The 23,282-nt window shown below is 46.8% G+C and overlaps 1 protein-coding gene across 12 annotated transcripts in view; it reads right to left on the bottom strand.

Annotated features, from left to right (window-relative positions):
- Positions 1 to 7,226: 7,226 nt before the first annotated feature.
- Positions 7,227 to 23,282, bottom strand: part of MYT1 (myelin transcription factor 1) — a 68,248-nt gene continuing 52,192 nt past the window's right edge. For 10 of the 12 annotated variants that reach the window (XM_054845936.1, XM_054845940.1, XM_054845937.1 and 7 more), the window contains 9 exons: positions 22,059 to 22,121; positions 21,774 to 21,842; positions 17,555 to 17,617; positions 16,904 to 16,987; positions 12,655 to 12,876; positions 11,975 to 12,066; positions 11,009 to 11,112; positions 10,747 to 10,890; positions 7,227 to 9,263 (listed from right to left, as the gene is read on the bottom strand). In XM_054845936.1, coding sequence (XP_054701911.1) covers positions 9,123 to 9,263; positions 10,747 to 10,890; positions 11,009 to 11,112; positions 11,975 to 12,066; positions 12,655 to 12,876; positions 16,904 to 16,987; positions 17,555 to 17,617; positions 21,774 to 21,842; positions 22,059 to 22,121 — 982 coding nt within the window. In that variant the 3' untranslated portion in view covers positions 7,227 to 9,122. The remainder of the gene's footprint in view (positions 9,264 to 10,746; positions 10,891 to 11,008; positions 11,113 to 11,974; positions 12,067 to 12,654; positions 12,877 to 16,903; positions 16,988 to 17,554; positions 17,618 to 21,773; positions 21,843 to 22,058; positions 22,122 to 23,282) is intronic. The other 2 variants (XM_054845938.1, XM_054845947.1) reach the window with 1 other exon arrangement.

Below are 23,282 nucleotides of genomic sequence, written 5' to 3'. Positions count from 1 at the left end.
ACCTTCAGATTTCCAAAGGGAATTTATTCCTGGCCAAGATGAGCCTTATTTGATCTCCTACCCATATTATCCTCTAACTTAAATCATTCTCCTTCCTCCCACCCTGAATGTATTTATGAAGAGTAATCATATCCCCTCTTAACCTTTGTTTTTCTAGGCTAAACAAGCCAAGCTCTTTTAATCTCCTCTCCTAAGATAGGTTCTCCGTTCTGCTAATCACCCTGCCAGTCCTTCCCTGCACCTGTTCAAGGATAAATTAATCTTTTCTTTTTCCAAAGAGAGGTCCCAGAACTGTACACAATATCCCACACGAGGTCCTACCGACACCAGTACTACTATTTCTCTGTGTCTACTGAATAAATGGTTTGTTGCATGAGCCTTTTTGCACAGCAAATTGAAAATAGATACAAATCCATAAGCCAATAACCAGAACACAATATTACTCAAGGAGATCGCTGTTTTACTTGGAAGGGCATTCTGCTCCTTTATATTTGTGGGGCCCGGTCCTTAGCAAGCCTTAATCAGTGGTTTTCCATATTTCATTTACCCGGGATGAGCAGCAGGACCGTGTGTTAAAGGAGGCACTGAGAGAGGTCTTGTCTATGTTTCACTCAGCCTTTGCTCTGGCAAAACTCCCTTTGAAATCATGGCTGAGGGTTTGAACTACGAAGATGCAGAGTCAAATGATGAAAAGCATTTTGCATTCGTCTCTTCTCTGTTCAAAATTATTTTCCAGTTTTACTTGGGGTTTAATTAAATTTCTGTGACCCAGGCAAGGAGTTTAGCCTTTCTTGATTAATGCCCTTTTAGGTGGCTCTGATAAGAACTTAGCATCAACAATTGAGCTAACAAGCCCCAGTGAACAGTTTATAGCAGGAGACTAATTCTATTAATGCTTTGCAGTGTCAGGACTCCACTTTGAGCTTGCAGCCGAGGAGCGATGGGGGAGCAGGAGCAAATGTAAAGTTTGGCAACTAAATCACCAAGATTCAGCTTCTTTGTGGGCAGACCTCATCTGGAAACTATTTTAGCTGACAACATCAGAATTTCACCTGTTCTTTTTTTTTTTTTTTTTGTCTCCTGGCTGATGCTCTGCACTTTCTTGGCTCCTTGCGATAACAGCTGGGAATAAGGAGCGGAACTGAATGGTGGCGTTGATAAGAGAAATGAAAGGGTAATGCGATGACATGATACTGGGGTACGGCCTCAGCAGTTAGCCCTGCCCGTGCTGGATGTGTACCGGAGTACAGGATGGTCAGGACAAAGATGCTCGTGCTGACAGTTGCAAATTAGTCTGTCGTGAAGGGAAAAATTGAGGTTAACGCTCTGCAGAAATGTTTCGGTTACTTATCGGTGACAACAGAAATATCTTGCTGGTCTGTTGTGCCATTCAGCACTGAAGAAGCCCATCTGATTCACAAGCATTTTCTCTCTCTTTCCCTCTCCTCCCTAACCTGCTTAAAGTACCACTAAAATCTCACTCTGTGCTAAAACACGGCCTGATGTCATTAAACTGTAATGTGAAGTCTTGGCCAAGACATCACAGTTGATCCACCTATCCAGAGCTTCTCATCTCCAGAACGTTGGAGACCCAGCTTTGTACTTGTCTGCTTTGAGCTGCCCACAAACCTCATGCAAGTGTCTCTTTTGTGGGAGCCTGCTGAAAACAGAGTATTATTTCAGGGATGTTTTTTCAGGGATGCTTTCTCTCCTGGGAAGTCATCAAGGATAACTTCAGTGAACCAGATTACCTGGAAATTACCTGAAAACAAGGCTGCTTGATGCTCTCTGGGTTGGTAGCAGAACTACAGTCACACCAAATGCTGCAAGGTAAAAATCAGTGTCTGTCACTGCATGACCCGCAGGCGCTTATCAGTGCTTCTTATGTTAACGGAGAGCCCAGATGCCTTTCACCATCGCTGGCCACCGTCTCTCCTGTCGACCTCTCTTACTTCCTCGAGGCACCCTCTTAGGGCTCCCACTCATTTCTGCTTTGCCAGGTCCATGTGGCTCCACTGCCCTCCGAGGCTTTAGGAGGACCAGGGATGCCCACGGGCAAAGGGGCTCTTCCAAGGCTGATGGCTGTGCAGGGAGCATGGGATCTGCAGGGGAGCTGCGGCTCCATCAGGACAGAGCTCTCCAGGAGCCTTCCAGCACCCTTCAGTGCCTTCTGAGCTGTTTCTTCCGCTATCCTGAAGAACAGGGATGAGTGCGAAGTGCTGCTGGAACTGGTCTTCCCAAGGGCAGCTGCAGCCAGAGGCTGCCCAGCAGGGCTGGGTGTCTGCACCCAGAGTCATCTGTGCTGTGGTCTGTGTCCTGTGCTCACAGTATGTACCGGTTTTATGTTATTTATTTTACAAAGCAGGCTAAAGATTTGATTAAATTATTTAGGCAATTTGATTACCTCTGCTGTCAGTGTGGTCATCAGAGAGGATTAGCAATGTCTCGGCCCCTCATCAGCAGGAGCTGGTGGGGGGCACACGTCCCACATCACACACTGCCTCCTGCTCAAACCCAACCCCTGTGCACTTCCTTTGGATGACGGCTCTTTGCTGTCCCTTGATGAAACCGATGACAAAATATGCCAAGGGCACACAGACACCCTCCCTTACTGCCCCCCATGACTTTTGCTGCAGCATTGCTGCAAATTGCAGTTGTCAGCAGGGGGGAGCATGCTCATCAGGGAACTCCATCCATAATCATATAAAGAGTATGTGTATATCTAAGTCCTAGATGCTCCCCAATGTCAGATCACAGCAGGGACTGAACCAATACCCATGTTCCCTCTCCTGAAAACGTGAAGACCCACTGAGAAATCACAGGCGAGGGAGGCTCTGACGATGCTCCCAGCCTCTCAGGACAAGAGGCAGCCAAAGCATCGGTCCCCAAAAGCACCTGCCCTCGTGATGCTGCTGGGGCCGGGCTTGACATGGGAGCCACATCGTGAGCAACCAGCAAGTGCTGACAAAGATCCTCCTGCCTTCATCTCTACAGCTGTTGAAATGGCCCCGCGCACAAAGGGCAGCGTCCTCATTAAATTTTGCGGAGGGTTGCCATGTGGCCAGCAGAAATTTTGTTTTGTTTTATTTCGATAAGCGGCACGGTAATATATTCACCACCTCCGAATGTAATGGGGTGACAGATGGGAGCTGGGCTCTGGCTTTCATGGGAAAGGCTCCTCTCAGCAGGGAGGCAGTAAGTTTCCCACCTAATCTTCTGTAACCTTCAGACTGCTAACAACTGTAAGAAGCAAAGCAATGAGTAGTTATTAAATTAATGACTTCATCCCCAAGCTGGTAATAAATATTTTACAGTTTTATCTCTCCACCCTGTAGACTGCTCTAGACAGACTAGACTGTTTATTAATCTAGCTTCTGGATTTATGTTATTTAATTGCTAAACAGCCTCAGCATGGTCGGGCTGGATTATTAAATGTTGAAGCCCGAGAAGGAGTCTGCTGGCAAACAGCAAAACCCGAGGAGCTGATCCTTGATCTTGGACTTGGTGAGCTTCAGGCCAAATCCAACTCCCCTGCAGTGCTAAGGCCAGATTTGCCCCTATTTGGGACTAAACCATTTGGCCATTGCCTTGTGCTCAGTTTGGGTGGACTCTGAGACTCCCTGGGAGTAAGGAAGAGACAAGGAAAAGTTTTTGCACATCCCGGCTTCAGTAAGGGCATGGTGGAGTTAACCATAGCCACAATGCTGCGGGGTCAGACATCATATCGTAGCGTGGACTGGTCAGCCCAGGGTGGTCCAGCCCTTCATGCTAGTCCTGGAGCTCAGGCAGAGCACATGTCCTTCCCTCTATCCCTTCACGTCTCGTATTTCTTCAGATCATCACAGATAGTCACTGATACTCAAACAAAAGAGCGTTGCAGTTATAGAAATGAAAGCAGGCCTTAATGGTTGTTATACTTCCTTGTTGATAGGGTTGAAAATATCTTTAAATCTGATACTACCGTTTTTGCAACAATTGGTGATTTATTCATCCCACTGAAAGAAGGGGATGAAGGCATCTGGAATAACGAGAGCTATTTGTCTGAAGAATGCATCATCCACATGTTTTCCTACAGCCTCAATCCCATGAGCCCCTCTGTACAAAGCAGAAGGTCGTTTCAGGATATATCTTCTCATAAAAGTGTAGGAGAAGCGAGTGTGTTAACAAGTGCGGGCTAGAGCCTTTAATCCAGCCAAGCTGTGCTCAGTGCTGGTTGGGAGGGGAGCAGTTTCCAGCCGGGGGCTGCTCCATCAGCTGCCGTGTCCTCTCCAGCCCATCCGATTGCTCCCCAGCCTCAGCATCATCTTCCCGGGGCCCAAGGGGGTTGAATTCGAGGCCAAATGGCACCTCGGAAGACAAAATTGCCTTCTCTCCCCAGTAACCTGATGGGGAACGAGACAACCCCTTCCTGACCACCTGGCTGTGTGTTTTTGGGATCACCTTGGTCATGGGAGCAGGGTGAGATGGACGGAGCCTTGACACTTCACCCAGAGGAGCTCTGGGGCATGGGGACCAAAAATGAGAAAAAATGCACGAGGCTGGGAAAGAAACCCCTTTCCGCACACGCCTGAAAGCCATTGCTGGAGCTCATGGGTCTCGGTAAGAGGCTACGTAAATGTTGACAAGTGGAAGGTACCACTGGAGCAGGAGAATGGTCGTTAGCAGCTTTTATCAATTAACAGTGACATCAGTGAGGCCAAATGACACCCTCGTTGGTCAATGATTTATCGATGTATTTAGAAACAACCCTATGCTAACAAGAATCTTTCCCCTTGCATCTTTGAAGCAAAAGATGCGCTCTCCTCTGCTGTTCAGCTCTCACCCTACACATGTTGGAGGCTTAAGAGCTCTCCTAAGCACACCTATAAACTGACAGTGTACCATCTTAAACCAATTCAATTCCCTTCCCTGCGATAAAGGACGCCAGTTCAGAGAAGATAACATCTCACAGTGATGGCTCCCAAAGCTGCAATTTAACACAAATCTAACCGCTCTATTATGCAGCACAGCCAATTCGTTAAGAAAGGACAAGCGAGCATGTCTATTAGCTCTATCATCATAATCAAATATTGGCACAAGGAACTGCTCGGCGGTGCAAAGTCGAGCGAAACCCCCCCATAAAACAATTATGTGCCCTTCGGAAAAACAACATGCCAGCCAGTTTAGGCGAACCATTGCATGAGTCACCCTGCTTTTCTCCTTTTAAGATGTGCAGCCCTTTGTGGAGGGGACAAAACCCCATCGACTCTAAGTTGTGTTCAGCAAAGCCTCAAAGAGAGCTTGTCCTTGGGGCTCGTGCTCCACAGCTCCTGGGACTGAGATGGCTCCTGGGCTTGATTTCCAGCAGTCCTCGCTCCCAAGGGTGTCTCTGCTCAGGTGTTTGGGACCACATGGCTAGGGGACCCAGAGCAGGTCCTAAACCTGACTGCTCAGAGAGAGAGGAGAGCCAGACACTGATAAAAGAAGCTCGGCAGAGGCAGGAGGAACGCTTGCTTTCCGCAGAGCCAGGAGTGCTGCAGCAAAGCCTCAACATGAAGATAAGGCAGGATGGCTTGTGTCCCAGCACACCTCCTGTGCCAGGAGCTGGGGCTGCAGTGGGAGTGGAGGGAAGGTCCCTTACCTTATTTCACCTTGGAAGCTACAGCTTCAGCACAGCAAAACTGAATTTCGGTGACTTCAGAAATGACGTCTCCAACGCAGAGACTGGTGAGAAATGCTCTTCCTTGCCACTGCTTCAAAACATCAACTCTTGGCAGTGAAAAAACTCCATTCTTCCAGGAAGGTAATCTGTGAACAATGCGGCCAGGCAGATATAAGTGAGGAAACCTCGTTAGCAAAAACAAGTCATATCCCAGCATTTTAGCAAAACCTCACAGATCAATTTGGTGAGGCTTTTTTGTAAACCCAGGAGGGGAAAGCATCCATCTCTGCGTCCCGTCCCAGGGCTGCCATCTCCGGCACCGCTCCCGATGGCATCTCCTACACTTGCACACCACCTGTGGGAGCACGAGGCCATGAAATCCCAGGGATGCTGAGTGCTGGGGGTGCAGGGTGTGAGCCCTGCCCAGAGGAACGCTGCCTGCAACCCTCCTGCCTCGGGACAGGGGCTCCAGCAACCGAATAAATACACACGTACCTGTGCTTGGAGTTTTGATTCTCCCCATCGTGGGACAAGTGAGATTTTAGGCACCCACTTGGCCGGAGGGTGACAGCTCCTTATTCTTCAAAGCCTTCAGAGATACCACAAACCTAAATTCCCCCTAAATCCCCCAGTGTAGTAGGTGGGGAGAGCCAAGTTTGGGGTGGGCAGTCTGCAGCTCCGCGGGGACCCACACACGCCAACCCTCCGTGCCGCGGTGCGTGAGCGGGGACAAAGCCCGTCAGGGACACGCCGGGGATGTTGGCAGCAGCTCGAAGAAAGACCATAGGAACTAAAGTCACAAACAGAACTGGGTTTTATTACGAAATAACCCTGCCAGTACATAAAGAAGTTCTGTCTGCAAAATACATTTCCTGAGGAAAGTAGATCACAGTATTCGTTTTCACAGAATAACATGTAGCCTGCTATAACTTTCAATGTGACTCTTTATTATTTAAATATTAACAGTATTCCTTCACATAAACAAGTACTCAGTCATCACATAACCGACACACAAACGACAAAATAAATATACAAGAGCACAGTTCTTTTTTTTTTCCCGACTTAAATATTAAATAAATAATAAATACAGAATTTTCATTTCCTGTTATCAGTGCCTGAAACAATATGAATGAAAAAGAAAAGAAAAACTGAAAAAATCTCTCTTCCCCCCGTGCCCCTGTCCCCACAAAAAAACAAACCAAAAAATTATCAAAATGTCTCAGTTATAAAATATCTTTAAAAAAATTCCCATCGTTAAAAGAATAAATAACAAAATATATAAAAAATAACTTGGTTGCATCAAAATTACAAGTAGGAGTTGTAGATAGGGGGTTTTTTTCTTTTTTTTTTTGGAATATCATTTTTTTATGATCAAAAGTTTTCATTTTTAACTTTTTTTTGCTTCTTTTATCTTTTCTATGGTGCGGTGTCCAGTTTAAAATAAGTATAAAATTAATAAATAAAAAAGTTAAATAAATAGCAAAAAGTTAACATAAGGTGTTGTAAATATAAATTACATACATCTTGCCAAAATTAAATAATTTACAGGATAATTAAACTAACTACTTTTTTTTTTTTCCTCTCTTTCTTCCAGGAAGTGCAATTTCTCTACTTTTAAATACTAACTGAATTGCAGTCACAATCAATTTGGACTCTATTTACATGTTAAGAACATTGTGTTTTTAACACCTCAAATTATTTTTTTTTTTTCCCTTTCTTTTGTATTTTTGCACTTGGAATGGGTTCTAAAATAAGTGAACTCATGGAGTCTGATCCTGCAAACACTTAAGCATGTGAGTAAACCCACGGGCACCAGCTGCCCTATTGAACTCAACAGGGGAACCGGCAAGTCAAGTCGCTCGTGAGCTTCGAGGCCGGATCCAGTGGCCGCTGCAGTCACTGGGAACCTTTCCACTGACTTGTCTGAAATCGTGGATTACGCCCTAAATATCTGCAGGATTGGGCTCAAAATGACACCACAGTCTTGTCTTTAGTATGGGTCAGCAAAATCCTCCCCAGCTCTGCCCGCCCCACCGCTGGGAGGGATGCAGGATGTGGATGCTTCCCGCGCTGGGACCCCTTTGGGGGGGAAGTTTGCCCCCCTCTGCTTCCGAAGTGTTTGCAACAGGAGGACAGCGAGCTCCGGATGGGAGCGGACGTGGGGGAGAGCAAACCCACGGGTGACAGCCGGCTCCACGCGCGATGGAGCAGGTGCTGGGGAGCAGCGTCGCAAAGACATTCATGGAGTTGTTCTTTAAGTGCACAGTGGGCTGCGTGTACCGAGCTGCTTATAAAATGCTTCTTTGGAAGAATACCCAATACCTGAATACTCTTTTTTTTTCTTTTTTCTTTTTTTTTTTTTTTTTTTTTGCAGAATGGCGCTTGCGCTGCTATTTCGCGCAAAATGTAGAACACCAAACCAAAAAATACCCATTGCCCTGTGGATACCTGTAAGAAATCAACTACTGATTCACAGTAGGCAAGCACTTTGCTGGCCATCAGTTAGCATCTCTCTTTTTGTTGGTTTTTGTTTCTTTCTTTTTTTTTTTTTTTTGTTCATCGCAATCTCAAATGTTCTCTGGCATTGATGTATGATCTCTGGACTGGCAGTACTGCGCCACTGTAAGGATGATCACAATAATGAAAAGAACCAGAACTGTCATCAGACTTCCAAAAAATCATATACACCGGACCATGACACATTAAAGAATTCTTCTGTATGAAATATCTGGTATTGGCCTATTCATAATAGCTATTCTCATATTTAAGACAGACAAAGGAATACTGTAGTTGCAAACTCCAAAAGCTTCCCTGAGAACCTTTTTTCCATTGCGCTTTCCACTGGAGATCCAGAACTGCTCTTCAGATTTCTTTCAGAAAATAAAAATAAGCTACTTTATAATACTTCAGAGTTCCCATACCCAGTGGATATCTGAACACCTCGGGGTTGGGAGGCCCAGCACAGGTTCAGATTTACAGGTAGCTTGCAGCTCCAGCACTTGTAGCAACACAGAACATAATTCATGTGTGAGTAGGTGATCTGGACATACGACCATAGACAACATGAGGGTTTAAGCCAGTCATACGCTAGTCTTGGATCAGACAAGACCCTGTTCTTGTAACATTTTAACCGTTGGATCAACTCTGCAAGAGCATGGCAACTCATGAAAGATGCCTGCTCTTCACCAGCTACCAAGCCCCACAGCCTACTGGAGAATTTAACCTTCCATCCTGATCTACCTCATGGTCCAGGTAGAAAAATCCCACTTCTCTCAAGAAGGTCCAAAGTTAAGTAAACGAGAACATTGAGTTCAATCGGTTCCACGTCTCAGAAATGGCCTCTTGGTTACGTTTTGGTCCTTTTTTTTTTCTTTTTTTTTTTTTCATTCATTAAACAAGTTTTCTAACTTGTAAACCTGAATACTTGGAGGGAAAGTTCCATCTTACAGTCCGTTTGCTTGCTTGTCTCCATCCCACGGCACTAAACCTGGATGCCCTTGACGGCTTGCTTGATGCTCTCCAGCAGGTCCTTGTTCTCCGGGTTCTGGTAGCACTCCTGGTTGGTGTACATGTCGGTCAGCGTGTTCACATATGCATCGAAGTTCTGCTCACTAATTGGCTCCTGCAGCCAAATAAAAAGCCAAATAAAAGCATTAGTGTTAGAGCAGGAAGAGGCTGAGATGTTGCTTTGCAATTAATCATCTGTGTATGCGCCAACAGCGAAAGGTCTCAACGTCGGAGCCTTTTAGTGCGCGGTGCTGTACGTATGGGAAACTCATCCTGCAGCCCCCGATCCTGCCAGTTCTTAACCAGGTCCTTAATTTTATGCTTTGGCCTCATGGAACTATTAACAGCATCAGGTTAAGAGTGTGCAGGCAGTTTGACAGGCTTGAGGCAGAAATAAGCCATGGAAATGAAAGGCTGGAGGACGAGAGGAGGCAGGGACTGCTGAAGCATCACAGAGGGAATCAAAGGCAAAGTTAGGGCAGGAGCCCGGTCACCTTGGGCTCACATCTGCCCACACCAGCACGCTGCTCCTGTGGTACAGCTTTTGCTTTTGAGGAGCACTGTGAAAACCTTGCAAATATCTAACTTGGAGTTAATAGGGGAAAAAGAAAGGGAGAAGGAAGAAAAAGAACAGGAATAAAATGAGCATACGAGTCTCGTGGGCATTATTTAATTGGAGTTGCCTGAAACCTTGAAAAAATATTTGCTGAACAGTTTATTTGACCTTTATGTGTCAAACACTTTACAGAAAAGCACTCAGCGAGCGGTTTTCTGCCAGTTAGGCAGCTGGGTGAATACTATCCAAAACTGCTCTGCTGGAGGATGGCTTCCCTCCAACCAGCCTGAATTTAAATACAAACCCCAATGAAAAGGATTCCCAAAAAAAAAAAAAAAAAAAAAAAAAGATGGCAGAAAAAATAAATCAAAAGCTCGTTCCTCTGATCATTGCGATGGTCTTTATGAGTTGTAAGAGGACAACTTCCCCAACAACACAAGCCCCCCCTCCACACACCTGGTTTTGACAACAGTAATTACATTCCTGGGAATAGAGAGAAGGTAATTAATAGCCTTTTGTGGTTTTACTATTTTAATGCAGTCTTTTCATTTTGCAGTAACTCTATGGTAACATGCTGTGGGCTGTTAGACCTTGTTAAATTAAACAAAATACACTCTCTTTAAGAATGCTATTCTTTGGCTGCCAGCTATTCAAAACTGAATTGAAACTACCTGCATTACAATAGGAGCTGTAAGATCTTTCTGACGTTGAAATCCAATCCCTCCTGATCTCTGCTTGTGCTGTCTTAGCCTAAAAGGCGCTGGGTGCCCTTGATAAAGTTTCCTATTTTGTGATAATGCTCCCAGATGTAATGAGACAGAACAATAGATACAAAGGGAGATCAGCAGAAAATGACAACAAAAGGGAGATACAATGCAAGCTTCACAGATAAGGGAAAAGTACTGATCTTATAAAGGACACGTAGGTGTATGTAGAGAAATTCTCCCACTCTTTAATTGTACATAAGCCTTATCTTGAATTGGGTTTGGAAGAGCTCCCTCAATCACGCCGGCTGGGGCGAGCGCTGCCAAAAGTTTCTTACCATGTGCGGAAGGCGGATATTTGCAAGACTTTGGATTAGAGCCTGGCTCAACCCTGAGAGCTCCAGGAACAGGGCTTCGTTTTGCTCCTCTATGATTTTGTTTTCCTCCTCAATGTTCTTCAGGTTCTTCTCCATGGTGGAGATCTGCAGAGCAAGGAGCACGGCAGGGTTACCAGCCCTCACACAACGGCACCCACCACCACCCACGCAAGGGGCTTGGCCACGTGTCCCCCGTCTCGGGCGCACATCTGAGGACACAAACCTGCGACTGCAGTTTCACCATGGCCGCTTCCATCTCCGAGTTGGACTCGTTCAGCTCACTGATCTCCTTGTTCAGCTGCTTGATCTCTTCATCGTTCTCCAGAACTGCAGGAGAGAAGTCATGGGCAGTCAACAAATGCTTGCATGAAAAGCAAAAATGTTGGGCTTCCTGCTGAGCCCATCCTGTTGCTTAGACATCACCACTCAAAGTCCTCACCTTTGCTTTTACATCCTCTAAACAGGATGCACGTCTCACCTGTTCTTTTATTTTTTAGTAATGTTTTTAGCATCAGAGTTCAACGATACTTTATAGGTCAATATGTAAATGCAGAAGCCAACGACAGCATAGCGGTTGGAGTCCAGCACCTCCACGCACCCTGCAAGGCTGATTGCCCTGAAAACTCAGGTCATTCTCCCCAGTCCTGAATTTGGGAAGATGCCATCTGATATTTCTAGCAGAGTGCAGGTATTTATAGGTTCCAAACTATATTAAGTACTCAAGTAAAATGCCTGAACTTTGTCAAATACCACAGAAACCTCAGTAATAGTACTGGAAATGCAAAGTGCCATTGCTAACAAAATTCCAGATCCAGAAATATCTGCAGGATTAAAAGCCCTGACTAGGTGAAAATCGCTGAATGACTGCAAGGGATTTGTAAAAATGTCAGTGAATATTTCAAAAGACATCTTAATTTCAGCATTAATTCTTTTTGCCTGGAATTTCACTATGGAAACTCCTTTATCGTTTCACCTACTCCCTCCCAGTGTGCCACTCAGGGAGCAGTGCCAGTACCGTGCCACGCCAAATATTCAAGCAACCCGAGAAATGGGTGTTCGTAGCACATGATAAGCTTGCAAATCTGAGGCCAGATTTCAGTTGTTGAAACCTCCCCAGTCTGCAAAGAAAAAGATATACGGGCTCAATACCTTGACACACCTGGAAGGCAAAAGGAGAGAAAATCCTTACCATCGCTGGTCTTGAACTTTGTGTTGAGAATTTCATCCCCTGAGAGTTTTCCTTTCTTCCCAGCGAAAGTAGCTCTTGGACACCCTGACAAACTGAAAAGCAAGTAAAAATGGGTTTCATACACTCTCCGTATTTATAGGTGCTTATGTTCCCAACAGCAGCACGTACCATTTGGTGGAGTTCATGCTGTGAGACAGTTCTTCTAAAAGCTTTTTATGGTACAGAGGAAATTGCTTTATGAATAATGCCACAAAACTCCCCATTTATGAAGCAAGAGCAATTTTCTCTGAACACAGATTAAAAAACACATTGATTCCTAGAAGAGAGGGCATGACAGGTGAGGAAGGTGAGACGAGTCTGGCTGGTTTGGGTGTCAAAACCCCCTGCTTGGGGTGCCCAAGTCCTGTTCTGGCTTGCTCATGGAAGGGCGTTATATTATCAATTTTCATGATTTTGCCCAACCCACATCATCTCATCATTGCAATATTAAAACAACTATGCATGTTCTTCCCTGCAGAAAGCTCCAACTTTGGAGCAACCTGACTGAGGTCAGCATCAAAAGCACCAGCTATTGAGCCTTGCTTGAAGAGCTGAACGATGCTCAAGCAGCATCTACAGGCAGGTAGATTAGTCCATGGCAATGTTGTCATGCTCCCAGTGATTTCAACCCTGCGATTTACCTTCTGTGAGTGAGGAAGCTCCCGTTGGCATGGCCGGAGCCATCACAGCCTGGGGTAGGACAGGTGGGGCCTTCATTCTTCAACGACTTCCAGGAAAATGAGGAGCCGTTGAGCGATCCTTCCTTCTGCCTGCGGGCTGCGAGAGGGCACCCTGATGCGCTCCGGTGAGAGGCGTATTTGCCGCTGATGTGTCCAAGCCCAACGCAGCCAGGAACCGGACACCTGGGCACAGGGAATTACCAAAAATTACAGCATGGGAACAAAGAGGGACGTAAGGAAATTAGGGATAAGCAGGAATGAGGAAGCCTGGGAAGAGAGCGTTCACGTTTGGGGATCTCATCTTTACGGGGTAGATGTTTGGTTGATGGAAATGGTGGATGGGAAATTCAAAGCTACAACTGCCCTTTCAAAAGGGCCAGAGAGAACCAAGGTAAATCCTGCAAGAGGGAAAGACTGCAGAGGTCACATCACACTCACGCTCGCAGCAAAAGCAGGTCCCAGTGGTGTCGCAAACCCTGTGTTTGGTGCCTCATCGGGGTGAAGGCGGCAGGCTGGGCTGCCTGACTTTGGATCCCAACATCACCCATGGCTGACGCTCACACCGAACCATCACACATTTACAGCCAGCTCTGCCCGGCATTACTGCTGAGGAGCCCAAGGTCATCAACTTTATCACCCTGCACTAGCACGATCAACGCAATCTGGGAGCACTGTCTGTGCCCATGGGGACACAACCCTTCCCCGGGAACCAGTCCCTGGCCTGGGAGCCGGTCAGGCTGCAACCTGCGTACCAAAAAGCTGCAAACCTGCTCCTGCAAGGAGGGCATCCGGGGGGTTTCTGAGCCTGTACCCCATCAGACAGGACAAATAAACCCTGGGGCACCACTCAGCCTGCAGCCACGGCATGGTCCTGCTTGCCTCCTCCTCCTGGTTCACATCCCACGGCTACCGAAGAGACCAGCCTGCGCTCGCAAGGGGATAAAAGTGGGAATTACCGTCAAGCCGGCACACGAGCCCTCCCGCCCCCACGCTTCTGCTGCCGTTTGTGGCCGGTTAAAGCATACAGGAGCTGCGAGGGCCGTCATGGAGGCACTGCCACGACTCGTGCTAGTTGCCGAGAGGATGGGTGCCTCTCTCAAAGGCGCCTCTTTCCTCCCTGCTCGCAAACTCCCCGCCTAATGGCGTACTCACTAAATTCAGCCGTTCGACAAAGCCCGGTGTATCTATTAAGGTTTCTGCTGTGGTTTGCATTTGTTTAAAGATGCTAGTCAATTATAAATACAGTTAAAACTTTATTACGCAAGGGAGGCTACTCTAAAAAGGGGGAGGTGGAAGTAGGTAAGAAGTGGCAAAAATAACCCCCACATCCTCGGATTGAAAGCAGTTAGGGACTTTGAGTTTCCCCAGCAAAATAGCTGCTGAGCTGCTCCTGAAAAATCGCAAGCTGCATTTCACCGCAGAAATTATTACCCTGATTGTTTATATTTCGTACAAAAGGGAGATGACAGCAGAACGGGGGAGCTGTACACCCAGCCTTTTCCCAAGATAATTTGAAAAATGCTGATCTTGATTTTAATCAGCTGCAAATGCAGCACAATTCACTTATAATATCCCTGCCAGCAGGATCCTCAGTAAATTCATAACATCATTGCTTTTATATGATCACAAGCAAATTACTGAATCCTCAGGAGGAAAAGGAGAGGGGGAAAAAAAAAAGAGTGAGAGAGAAAGAGACAAACCCCAGCATTTAGTATGCAGCCATTACGGCCCAACCGTTACATATTTTACACTGTTAATTTAACTTTCATTACACTTTCATTGTTAAAAAATAAACCAGAGCCTTATTGTGCAAAACAGCTGGCTTGGACATTTTTTTAATATATTTTTTAAAATTATTATTATTTAACAGAAGCACCAGTAGTGTTTGATCAATTAGGCAGCCGTGGATGCTCCCGTTTTATGCCTGGGCTGGGATGAAGGTTGAGGTGATCTGTTCAATCATGTCTGTAGCAAATTACTTGAAGGATGAACAGCAAAACCAACAGGGACTAAATGACTTTCTCCTCAGTGACGATGTGCAAAACTCGGCCGGGTTCCAAGTGGTGCTCGGCGCAGACAGAGGATGGATTTAGAGCCAAAGCTGCTTTACGCAAACCCGCGCCAGGCGCACCTTGCCGCGGGAGGCAGAACACGAGCTTTCCAAGGGCTGGGGGAAGGCGGCAGCGAAGGGATCGTTGTACCGTGTTTTGCACATCTCAGAGGAGCTTCTGCTCCTCCTGGGTGTACTGGAGGAGCAGGGATTGCTGCCCATGCCGTGGGACGTCGGGGGATACCTTCACGTCCTCACAGCCCACCCGGCACTGCCTGCACCCGCACTCATGGTCCTGCTGCAGATGGAGCAGCAGAGCCACAACGAGCCTCCAAGGCCAGTCTGGGGGTGGACAGCATCAGCTTTCTAGGAGTCAGAAAATCCCAGCTCTGGTGATGCTCCAACCCCATTCGTTGTCGCTTTAGCTTCCCAGCATTTGCATCTTTAGGGTGGACGAGGAGAGACCCAACCCTTGGTGAGGATGCCGGGAGGGACCATCATCCTGCTGGGGATGCTCTGACAGCTCGTCCCACGTTCCTATGCAAGCACCAGCTGCACCGTAACAAAACAGCCATAGAAAAACCCCTTTCTTCTTGCACTGGGAAGCAATCTCTTTGCAGAGAAACCACACTGGAGGAGCCGCTTGGCACATCCCCGACTGGTCCTAGCCCCAAATGGGGCAGGCAAGGATGAGCAAAGCCATGGCTTCCCCAGCCCTGCAGGACACATCTCCCTGGGGAAAATGTGGAGAGGGGCGACCTCCCAACCGAGGGCCTCCGACTGCGGTAAAAGAAGCAAACGTGCAACAGTTGGCAGTTGCATGACAGCATTTGCTGCTTGTCCTTTCCTTCGCTGTATCACTGGTTAATGGCAGTACAATACCACCAATAATTTAGTGGATTTGAGCCAAAAAAGGATTTTTTCCCCACAGATTCTCAAGTAGGTTGCTTAATTTTTAATAAACTCCACTAACTCCTGCTAATTATCACACAGCTCATTTAACTGGGAGGCTTTCCTTCCTGTAGACTGAGGAGTAAGAACAGAGCAGATGGCTCAAATATCTTTTTCTTAAAGGTCCTTCCCCCAGCTGGCGCATCCCAGTTTCCCTCAGCCCCTGCGGGGCTCTTCCGCACCCACTGGTTCCCACTCCGGTAAAATCCAGGTCTGTGGAGGTATTCACCTCCACTCTTCTGCAAGGGCAGGACCAGCCCTAGGGCTAAAATGGGGGGAAAAAAGATGTATTTGGGGACAGTCTGCTGAGCCAAAGGGGTTTGGCTAGAAATGGCAGCACTCCTGGGCATCCAAAAACTCGTGGAGAGAGTTGATAAGTTTTTCCATGTTTCTTTTTACCTCCCTCCACCTGCAGTTGCAGGGTTAGTGGATGGGCTCCAGAAAGGCTGGGGATGCTCTGGGTTAACAAAAAATAGGACGCAGGAGTCAGTGCTGACCCCAGCCCTGCTCTAAAGGCTTTGATGTCCTGTAGCTGTGCAAGGGATTGAGATACAGACCCCAAAACCCACGTCAGAACACTGAGCCTGTGATGCTCGGGCTTGCTAAAAGTCAGGACAAATGGATTTCACAGCAAATGAAAGCTCCTGAGGTGGACTAAGGGATTTAAAATCTCTGTTCCCAGTAGGAATAAACCCCCTGGAATGTTTTGAAAAATTCAGCCCGAGGCAGCAGAGAAAGGCTTTTTCAGTTCCCTTTGAATATTCAACCATGGCACAGACTCTACAAAACGCGTCTTATTCAGGGTTACCAGATCCTGACCCAACTTGGTGCTGCATAGTTTCTATTTCTGCTGTGTTCCTGGGAGTTGAACAAGCCCACCAGTGCCCATTGCTGCCCAAAAACCTGCAACATTTCTCTTGACTGTGGGTTTTTACCCTCATTTACAACACTGATGGTTTTTCCATGAATTATATAAAGCACAGGTAGGGGAGGAACTGCTCATGCCCTACCAGCCTACCTTCAACATCCACAGAAACAAATAAGAAAAAATACACCATTACTTCCTCCACCTCTTGATTTTCCAATCAAGTTTCAAAATTACACCACCATTTTTGGGACGTAGGATGGATGATGCTCCCCTGCGTAAATCTGTGCGAGGCAAAGGGGATCGAGTGAAAGGGTCTGCTCAGGAGTTTTCTCCAGACTTACTTCATCAGCTCTGGGTCTTCTTTATCATCCTTTGTCGGGGTGATCTTGATCCCACTTTTCTTGGCACGAGGGCAGCCTGACAGACTGTGGTTAAAAAGAGAAGAAAGGCCTGTCTCACTGGCAGAATCACTGCATTTGCTATTCCCCCGCTTCAGTCATCTTTCCCTTGAATTTCGCACAGTGTTTTTGATCTCTCTCGTTTTGCAGTTTCACATCACGAGGAGAAGTCAGGAGGAAAAAAAATAAAAAATTGAGGGAGATGGACAGTAATTAATGGTGTCTAGATAAGAAGATATCTGCTAACAGCCTGCGATGTTTAATGGAATTGTTGAAACAGAAGGCTCAGATCTCTGCTATTAATGCTCTAAAGTGATAATAGAAGTCATAAATAGGTAGCATTATTAACAGGAACATTGCATCAGCTAAAATCTGACCCTTTGTCTTTTATTCTGTTGAAGGGAGCTTCTAATCAGATGCTGGAAACATCAAAAAAAAAAAAAAAGAGAAGTCAGATTAAAGAGATGAAAATAGGCTTCAGTTGTCAGTAACATTAATGTTTTATTCAGAACTTTACAACTCTGCCCACTGCAAGGGGAAAAAAAAAACCAACAGAAAGAGGCTACAGAGAAAATAATTTAAGGGAGATCTTACCTTCTATGTGATGCATAATTTCCTGTTATGTGACCAGAGCCATCACAACCAGGAGTAGGGCACCTGCGGAGGAAAGGGATGCTCAGATTAGCCTGGGGATGCGAGCAGGGGATCGGCACTTTGCAACAGCTCATTTCAAAGAGAAACATAGGGACCATCAACAGAGAAGCAGGTTTTTTCTTCCTGCCCCTTCTCCTTCCATAAGAACAAGGTCTGGTCCGTAACATCCGCAGCACCAAAGTCGATGCATCGCTGCACAATGTCGGCGCTGGAGAGGAATGTCGGTGGGAAGAGATGAGGATGTTGGGAGCACGGTGGGTGGCTGTTCTCCGGCAGAGGGATGCGGGTCCCAGCCTCTGTCCCCACACTCACAAAGGGGACAGCTCAGGAGATGATAATGAGTCAAAAAAAAGACCTCCAGGACAGTGTCCATCTTCCTGAGGAAGATGTAAGGAGGCAGCAGATACGATCCAGAAAATAAACCAGAAAAACAGCCTACAACTCTGGACAACTTGGCCGAGCTTTCTCCTCCGGGGCCACCTTGGCCACCACGAAGTGGAAGTGCAACAGAAGATCTCGGCTGAAGTCTGGGTGACTTGGTGGGCAACTAATCTCACTGAGGGAAAACGAACGCCTCACCACAGGAGGGTCCTCAGAGTCAAAAACTGTAATGGGAAGTAACGAAGAAATAGGAGGAAAAAGGTTAGGTTAACCTCAGGTCTTCTCCTTCTGTAACACCATGGGCAGAGGATGGGGGTTCTGCAGGGGAGCAGCTTCCTGTGGGGCCTCGGGCTGAGGATCACCAGGTCACCAAGCATGGTGCACCAGCAGCTTTTGGTGCTTTGATGCAAAATCTGCCCCTCAGTCCTCAGCCGCTGCCGTTACAAAGGGGTCTTTGAAGATGCAGCCATGATCATGGGTTTGAAGGTAAGCATCCAGCGCTCTGGGACATGATTGAAAGCAAAGCCTCAGAATGCTTCTGTGATCACACAAACCTGCACAAAGGCTCGCAGGGGCTGTGAGCCCTACTGAGTGGCAGCAAAGATAATGGCATGAGTTAAGCACCGCATCATTAAGGGCGCAGAAGCGAGAAAGGTGAGGGGATACGAAGTACCACGAGCACAAAGATCTGCTCCAAATGCTGTAGGTGACGCGGCAGACATAAAAGTTGTCATGGGGACAAAGAAGAGAGGCAAGGAGTCCTTGCCGAGGACGTGTGCGCCAGTCTGCCAATTAGCCAGGGCTGTGTGAGTCAAGCGATTAGGACAGGGGGAGGAAATCCACGGTGCTGCCGCGGGACAAGCGGGAGATGCTCAGCCGCTCGCTTCTGAGCCGGAGCCAGCAAAGCTCACAGCATGGTTGCAAGCTTGCAGAGTGCCTTTTCTCATTGTGAGGAGGATTTTGCTGTGTCCCCACTTTCTCAATCCCCATTTTTAGAGCCACCGGTGCCTGGTTTGGTACCACTGGTTGGTGGTACCCCGCAGCAGAGCAGGGATTGATGTGTCAATGCTCAGTGTCTCCAGGACATCCTGGTGAACTGATGGGCCACATGTGGTGGTGCACGGGCAGCCTCCGAGGCCAAAGCCTTTGGGAAGGCTCATGCCTGATGTGGGCAATGGTATAGCCAGGGTGCTTTGGCACCTGAGAGTCAGTGGAGCAATGATTTCCACAGATGACTTTAGTTTTGGGGCTTGGAAAATAGCCTTTTAGAAAGTAATCTTTTTTTTTTTTTTTTCAGAAAATATCAAAATTCTCCCCTTTGCACCAGCTCTGAGGGAGGGTTTGGCATTTGTGGGTTATTGAATAGTCTCCGTTGGCAAAAAAATTGGCACCTCACCCAGGGTGGGAGAGCAGGAATATGTCCTGGTCCCAGAAGGGTGGCAGGAAGACTAAGTCAGGACCAAGGCTCAGCCTGCTCAGACCCAGGAAAACATAAATGCACGTAGGTCCAGTGCAGTAAGAGAAGGGACACATCCAGCAGGACCTCAATGAGAGTGCAAATTCTCTAACTCATTCAGAAAGTACAGGTTTAGGAGATGACTGTGACATTTCCCTGTTATACACTGTTAAAATAGAAAACAAAACTATTTCTTTGTTGTTCTAGCTTCAGGGTGGGATGAAATTATGAAAACACTAACACCGAACTCCTTTTGCCTTTCAGGACTTCTAAAGAGGGGAGAGAAGTGATTTGATTTTTATTTTTAATTATCTGGAGACAAATCATACCGACAGAGACCTTTTATTGCATGTTCCAGCCTGGAGCTATTTTTTTTTTATATCAGGGATATTAACCCCTGAAATAGAATTTATAATAGAAACACCAACATGGCCTTATCTGAAGTTGTGAAAAGCTACGACTGCGGTATCTGTAATATCTCCAAATCCTCTTCCCTTCCTCCCTCCTCTGCTCCCATCCTCACCAGGACAGAGGAAAAAAAAAAAAGCAGTACTTGGGAAATAGCATTAAAAAGCTTTGTTTTAGCCAGAAGTCTCCTGTTTTACATAGTATTTTGAAAAAAGTGCTGACATGGGATTCCCGAGGGGAGCAGGGGACGCTGCATAGCAATGCTCAGCATGATGCTTGGTCTCAGGAACGACCCTGTTCACTTTTTCTCCGGGCCCTTACTGGAAACAGGCACTGTTCCTGAGAGCTTTTAATATCTTTAACGCTAATTGCCTGATCTCTGGTCTATTCTTTAAGGCTGTTGGAGAAACACCAGTTCAGCAAAGCTCTCTTAAGAGGTTCTTTCAAAATGTATATCGTCTATAATGCATGATTAAGTGTACTTAGCGCTAATCATGTGAGTCCTTTCCATCCACTAGCATATTCTATTAATATCAGCTAATCCAGCTACTTTTTTCACCTCTGTGATAAGGAGCAGATGGTTAAAAAACAGTTTTTCCTGGCACCAGCACCCACATCAGTAGTGGGGTGCAGAGCAGTTCCGGACCCACACTGACCTCCAGGCCACCAAAATGGGATTTGGGGTTTTACTGACCACCTTAATGACCAAGGGGATCCCTCCCACCCAACTCTCTTTCTATGGCTCCAAGCATCACTGATTGCAGACAGGACACAGGACTTTTTTTTTTTTTTTTTTTTTTTTTATGACGACCCTATGCAATGTGAAGTCCTCCATGAGGCCTTATTCTCAGTAGGGGCTCTTCAGTTATAGTTATGAATATCTCAGTATCTAAATAATCAGCAAAGCAGGGAGCTCAGAGGAGAATCAGCCTCCAAAAATAGGCTGGCTCCATGGAAGTGATGTTGGAAAAAAAAAAAAAATCACAATTAGCTTTTCCCCAAAGATGCAGGTTGGGTGGAGGAGGGTTCAGATCCCCCCAGTGTCTCCATCTATTTTAAGTACAATTTCTATTACACCTTTCTTTAGGGGAGGCAACCTAAGAGAGAATTTTGGACACCTTGTGAAGAATAAGCTAGTGAAAATGAGGAGCTTTAGGAAGACAGCAGCAAAGCTGAAAACAGGTTTCAGATGAAGATACTTGAAGGAAAATGTGAAGACCGGGCTGCTCCCATCAGGAGCAGAAATGGGAACAAAGAAATCTGGGTGTCCGTGAGCCCTTTGCCACTGGCTCAGGATCCAGCCTCACCAAGCGTTTGCTTGCTCCCTCTTTCACTCCCTCCCATTGAAATTAATAGGAACCTCTGTTGCTGCATCCCGAACGACCTCTAAAATTTAGCATAAAATTGACATCCCGGGTTCTCCAAAAGAGTTAGCTCCAATATGTCCTGGTGGTATTTTCCCAGCTGTGTTTCTACCCAATACTAAAGCATGTGCCTGTATCGAGGCTTTGGATTATTTGGGAGCCACACAAAAACATTGAATGAAAAGGGTTATGGCACAAACTAGGGAACAACAGCTTGGGAAAAGGTGCCAAATAAAAAAAAGAAAATAGCACATTTCTGCAGTTCCCAAAGGAAACCTGCCAGGGGTCCAGGTTATTTCTGATTGCTGTCGTGATTCCCCCCTCCCCAAAATAAGCCTTGCTCCATGACGTTGACTCTTCCCAACGTGGCAGCTGGAGGCTGGACTCCACCAGAGCTCCTCGCAGGCAGATTTTGATCGGCTCTTTGAAAGGAGAAGGGAGGGGATGGGAAAGAAAAAGCAGAGCAAGAGGAAGGGGGGCAGGGAGGGGAAAGAGAGAAAAAAGGGTGGAAAAAAAAGAAAAAAAAGTTCCAAGTTGAGCGCAAACATACTTGAGGTCAGCAGAGTGGGCAGCCATGAGGTTTCTGAGGCTCTTGTCAGCAAGAGGACAACCAGAAAGGCTGAAAGAGAAGAGATGGAATATCTGGATAAGCAAAAAAAAAAAAAAAAAAAAAAGGAAAAAAGGAAAAAGAAAAAGGGCCGGGTGGGGGGGAGGGAGAGGGGCAACAGAAGGTGGGGAGGAAACAGAACCAAACTATCCACATGGTCAAAAAATATACTAAAAGAAAAAAAAAAGTTGTCTTTAGAGTCTAAACCATGAAAAAAGGTCAACCCACCTGCGGTGAGAGGCATAGTTTCCCGTTATGTGTCCGCTGCCATCACAGCCTGGGGTCGGGCAACTGCGCAACAACAACAACAACGAGTGTAAGTGCTGGAAAGGAATGGATTCACCGGGAGCCACGGATCTGCAAAGCCAGCTGAGCCCCCCCCAGGGTCTGTCTGCACGGGGTGGGGGGGCTCAGCCCAGCCCCACTGCCAGATCCCTTACACCGGCTCCTTCCATCGGACCTCAGCATGTGTTTGTATGTTTGCATGCAAATAAACCAGATGTATCCCTTTCAGCTCCCTTTACTGTTCCCAAAAGATAGCAAGGATCCTGAAAAAATTTTGAAAAAATTGAAAAAATTTGTGTCAGATGTGCAGAAAGTGTTCAGAATATTTAGTTGCTTGGTTTGCTCAGTGGCAGTGGAAGACTTAAAGCCTGTCTCGGTGCTACCAGTTTGGATGATTTTTGCAATATTGAAGCTCTGGCTGCAGGAATCAGCTTATTCCCTGAAAGTGTCAGATTTCAGCTTTCTGAATTATTTTTTTTTATTTTTTAATAGCTGCAATGAAAAGCTTGAAAACACTGTTCACTCCAGAAAGGGAATAAAAGTAACCTTTGACTCATGTGCCTGGGGGCTCCTAAATTGAGGACAGGCAGAAGCTGCCACGTCCCACCTGCTGCCTTCGCCGGGCTGCATTTCCCACCCGTCCCTCTCCATGGCCTCCCCCGCGAATTGCACGTGCACAGGCGATGGGAAAAGGTGCCGTCCCTTCTCGGTGTCCAGGGAATAAAATCCAGTTTGTGCATGAGCAGTGAGGCTCCGGCACAGTCGTGCCCTGCCTGCCCGAGGCCGGGGGTATACTGGAGAGCAGGGATGTCCTGGGACAGTTTGGCCTGGCGGGTTGAGTCTTGGGGACGCAGCTATTCCCTGTGCACCCTTGAGTCCTCTTCACATCCACAACACCCACACAAACGCTGTGAGCTCTAGAGCCAGCAGCGATGTGAAGATGTTCAAGCAGCAGTGATGTATCGCTATGTGGTACCCACTCGTGCGTCAACAGGAGGACGATGAGAAGACAGAGGTGAGGAACACCTTCACAGCGACTGCCATCAGTGCCTGGAAACGGCCCAAGAACTACACCCAGACACGGAGCATCAAACAGGCACAGCGGGCAGGTCTGCTTCTGAGTTAACTACAGCTAATTCATTACAGCCCTTGGGCCACAAAGGAACA

Source organism: Grus americana, chromosome 17 (assembly GCF_028858705.1).
Source record: "Grus americana isolate bGruAme1 chromosome 17, bGruAme1.mat, whole genome shotgun sequence".
In the NCBI taxonomy this organism is placed as follows: Eukaryota; Metazoa; Chordata; class Aves; order Gruiformes; family Gruidae; genus Grus; species Grus americana.
Note: the sequence above shows the minus strand (reverse complement) of the source record. Positions and strands in the feature narration are given on the sequence as shown.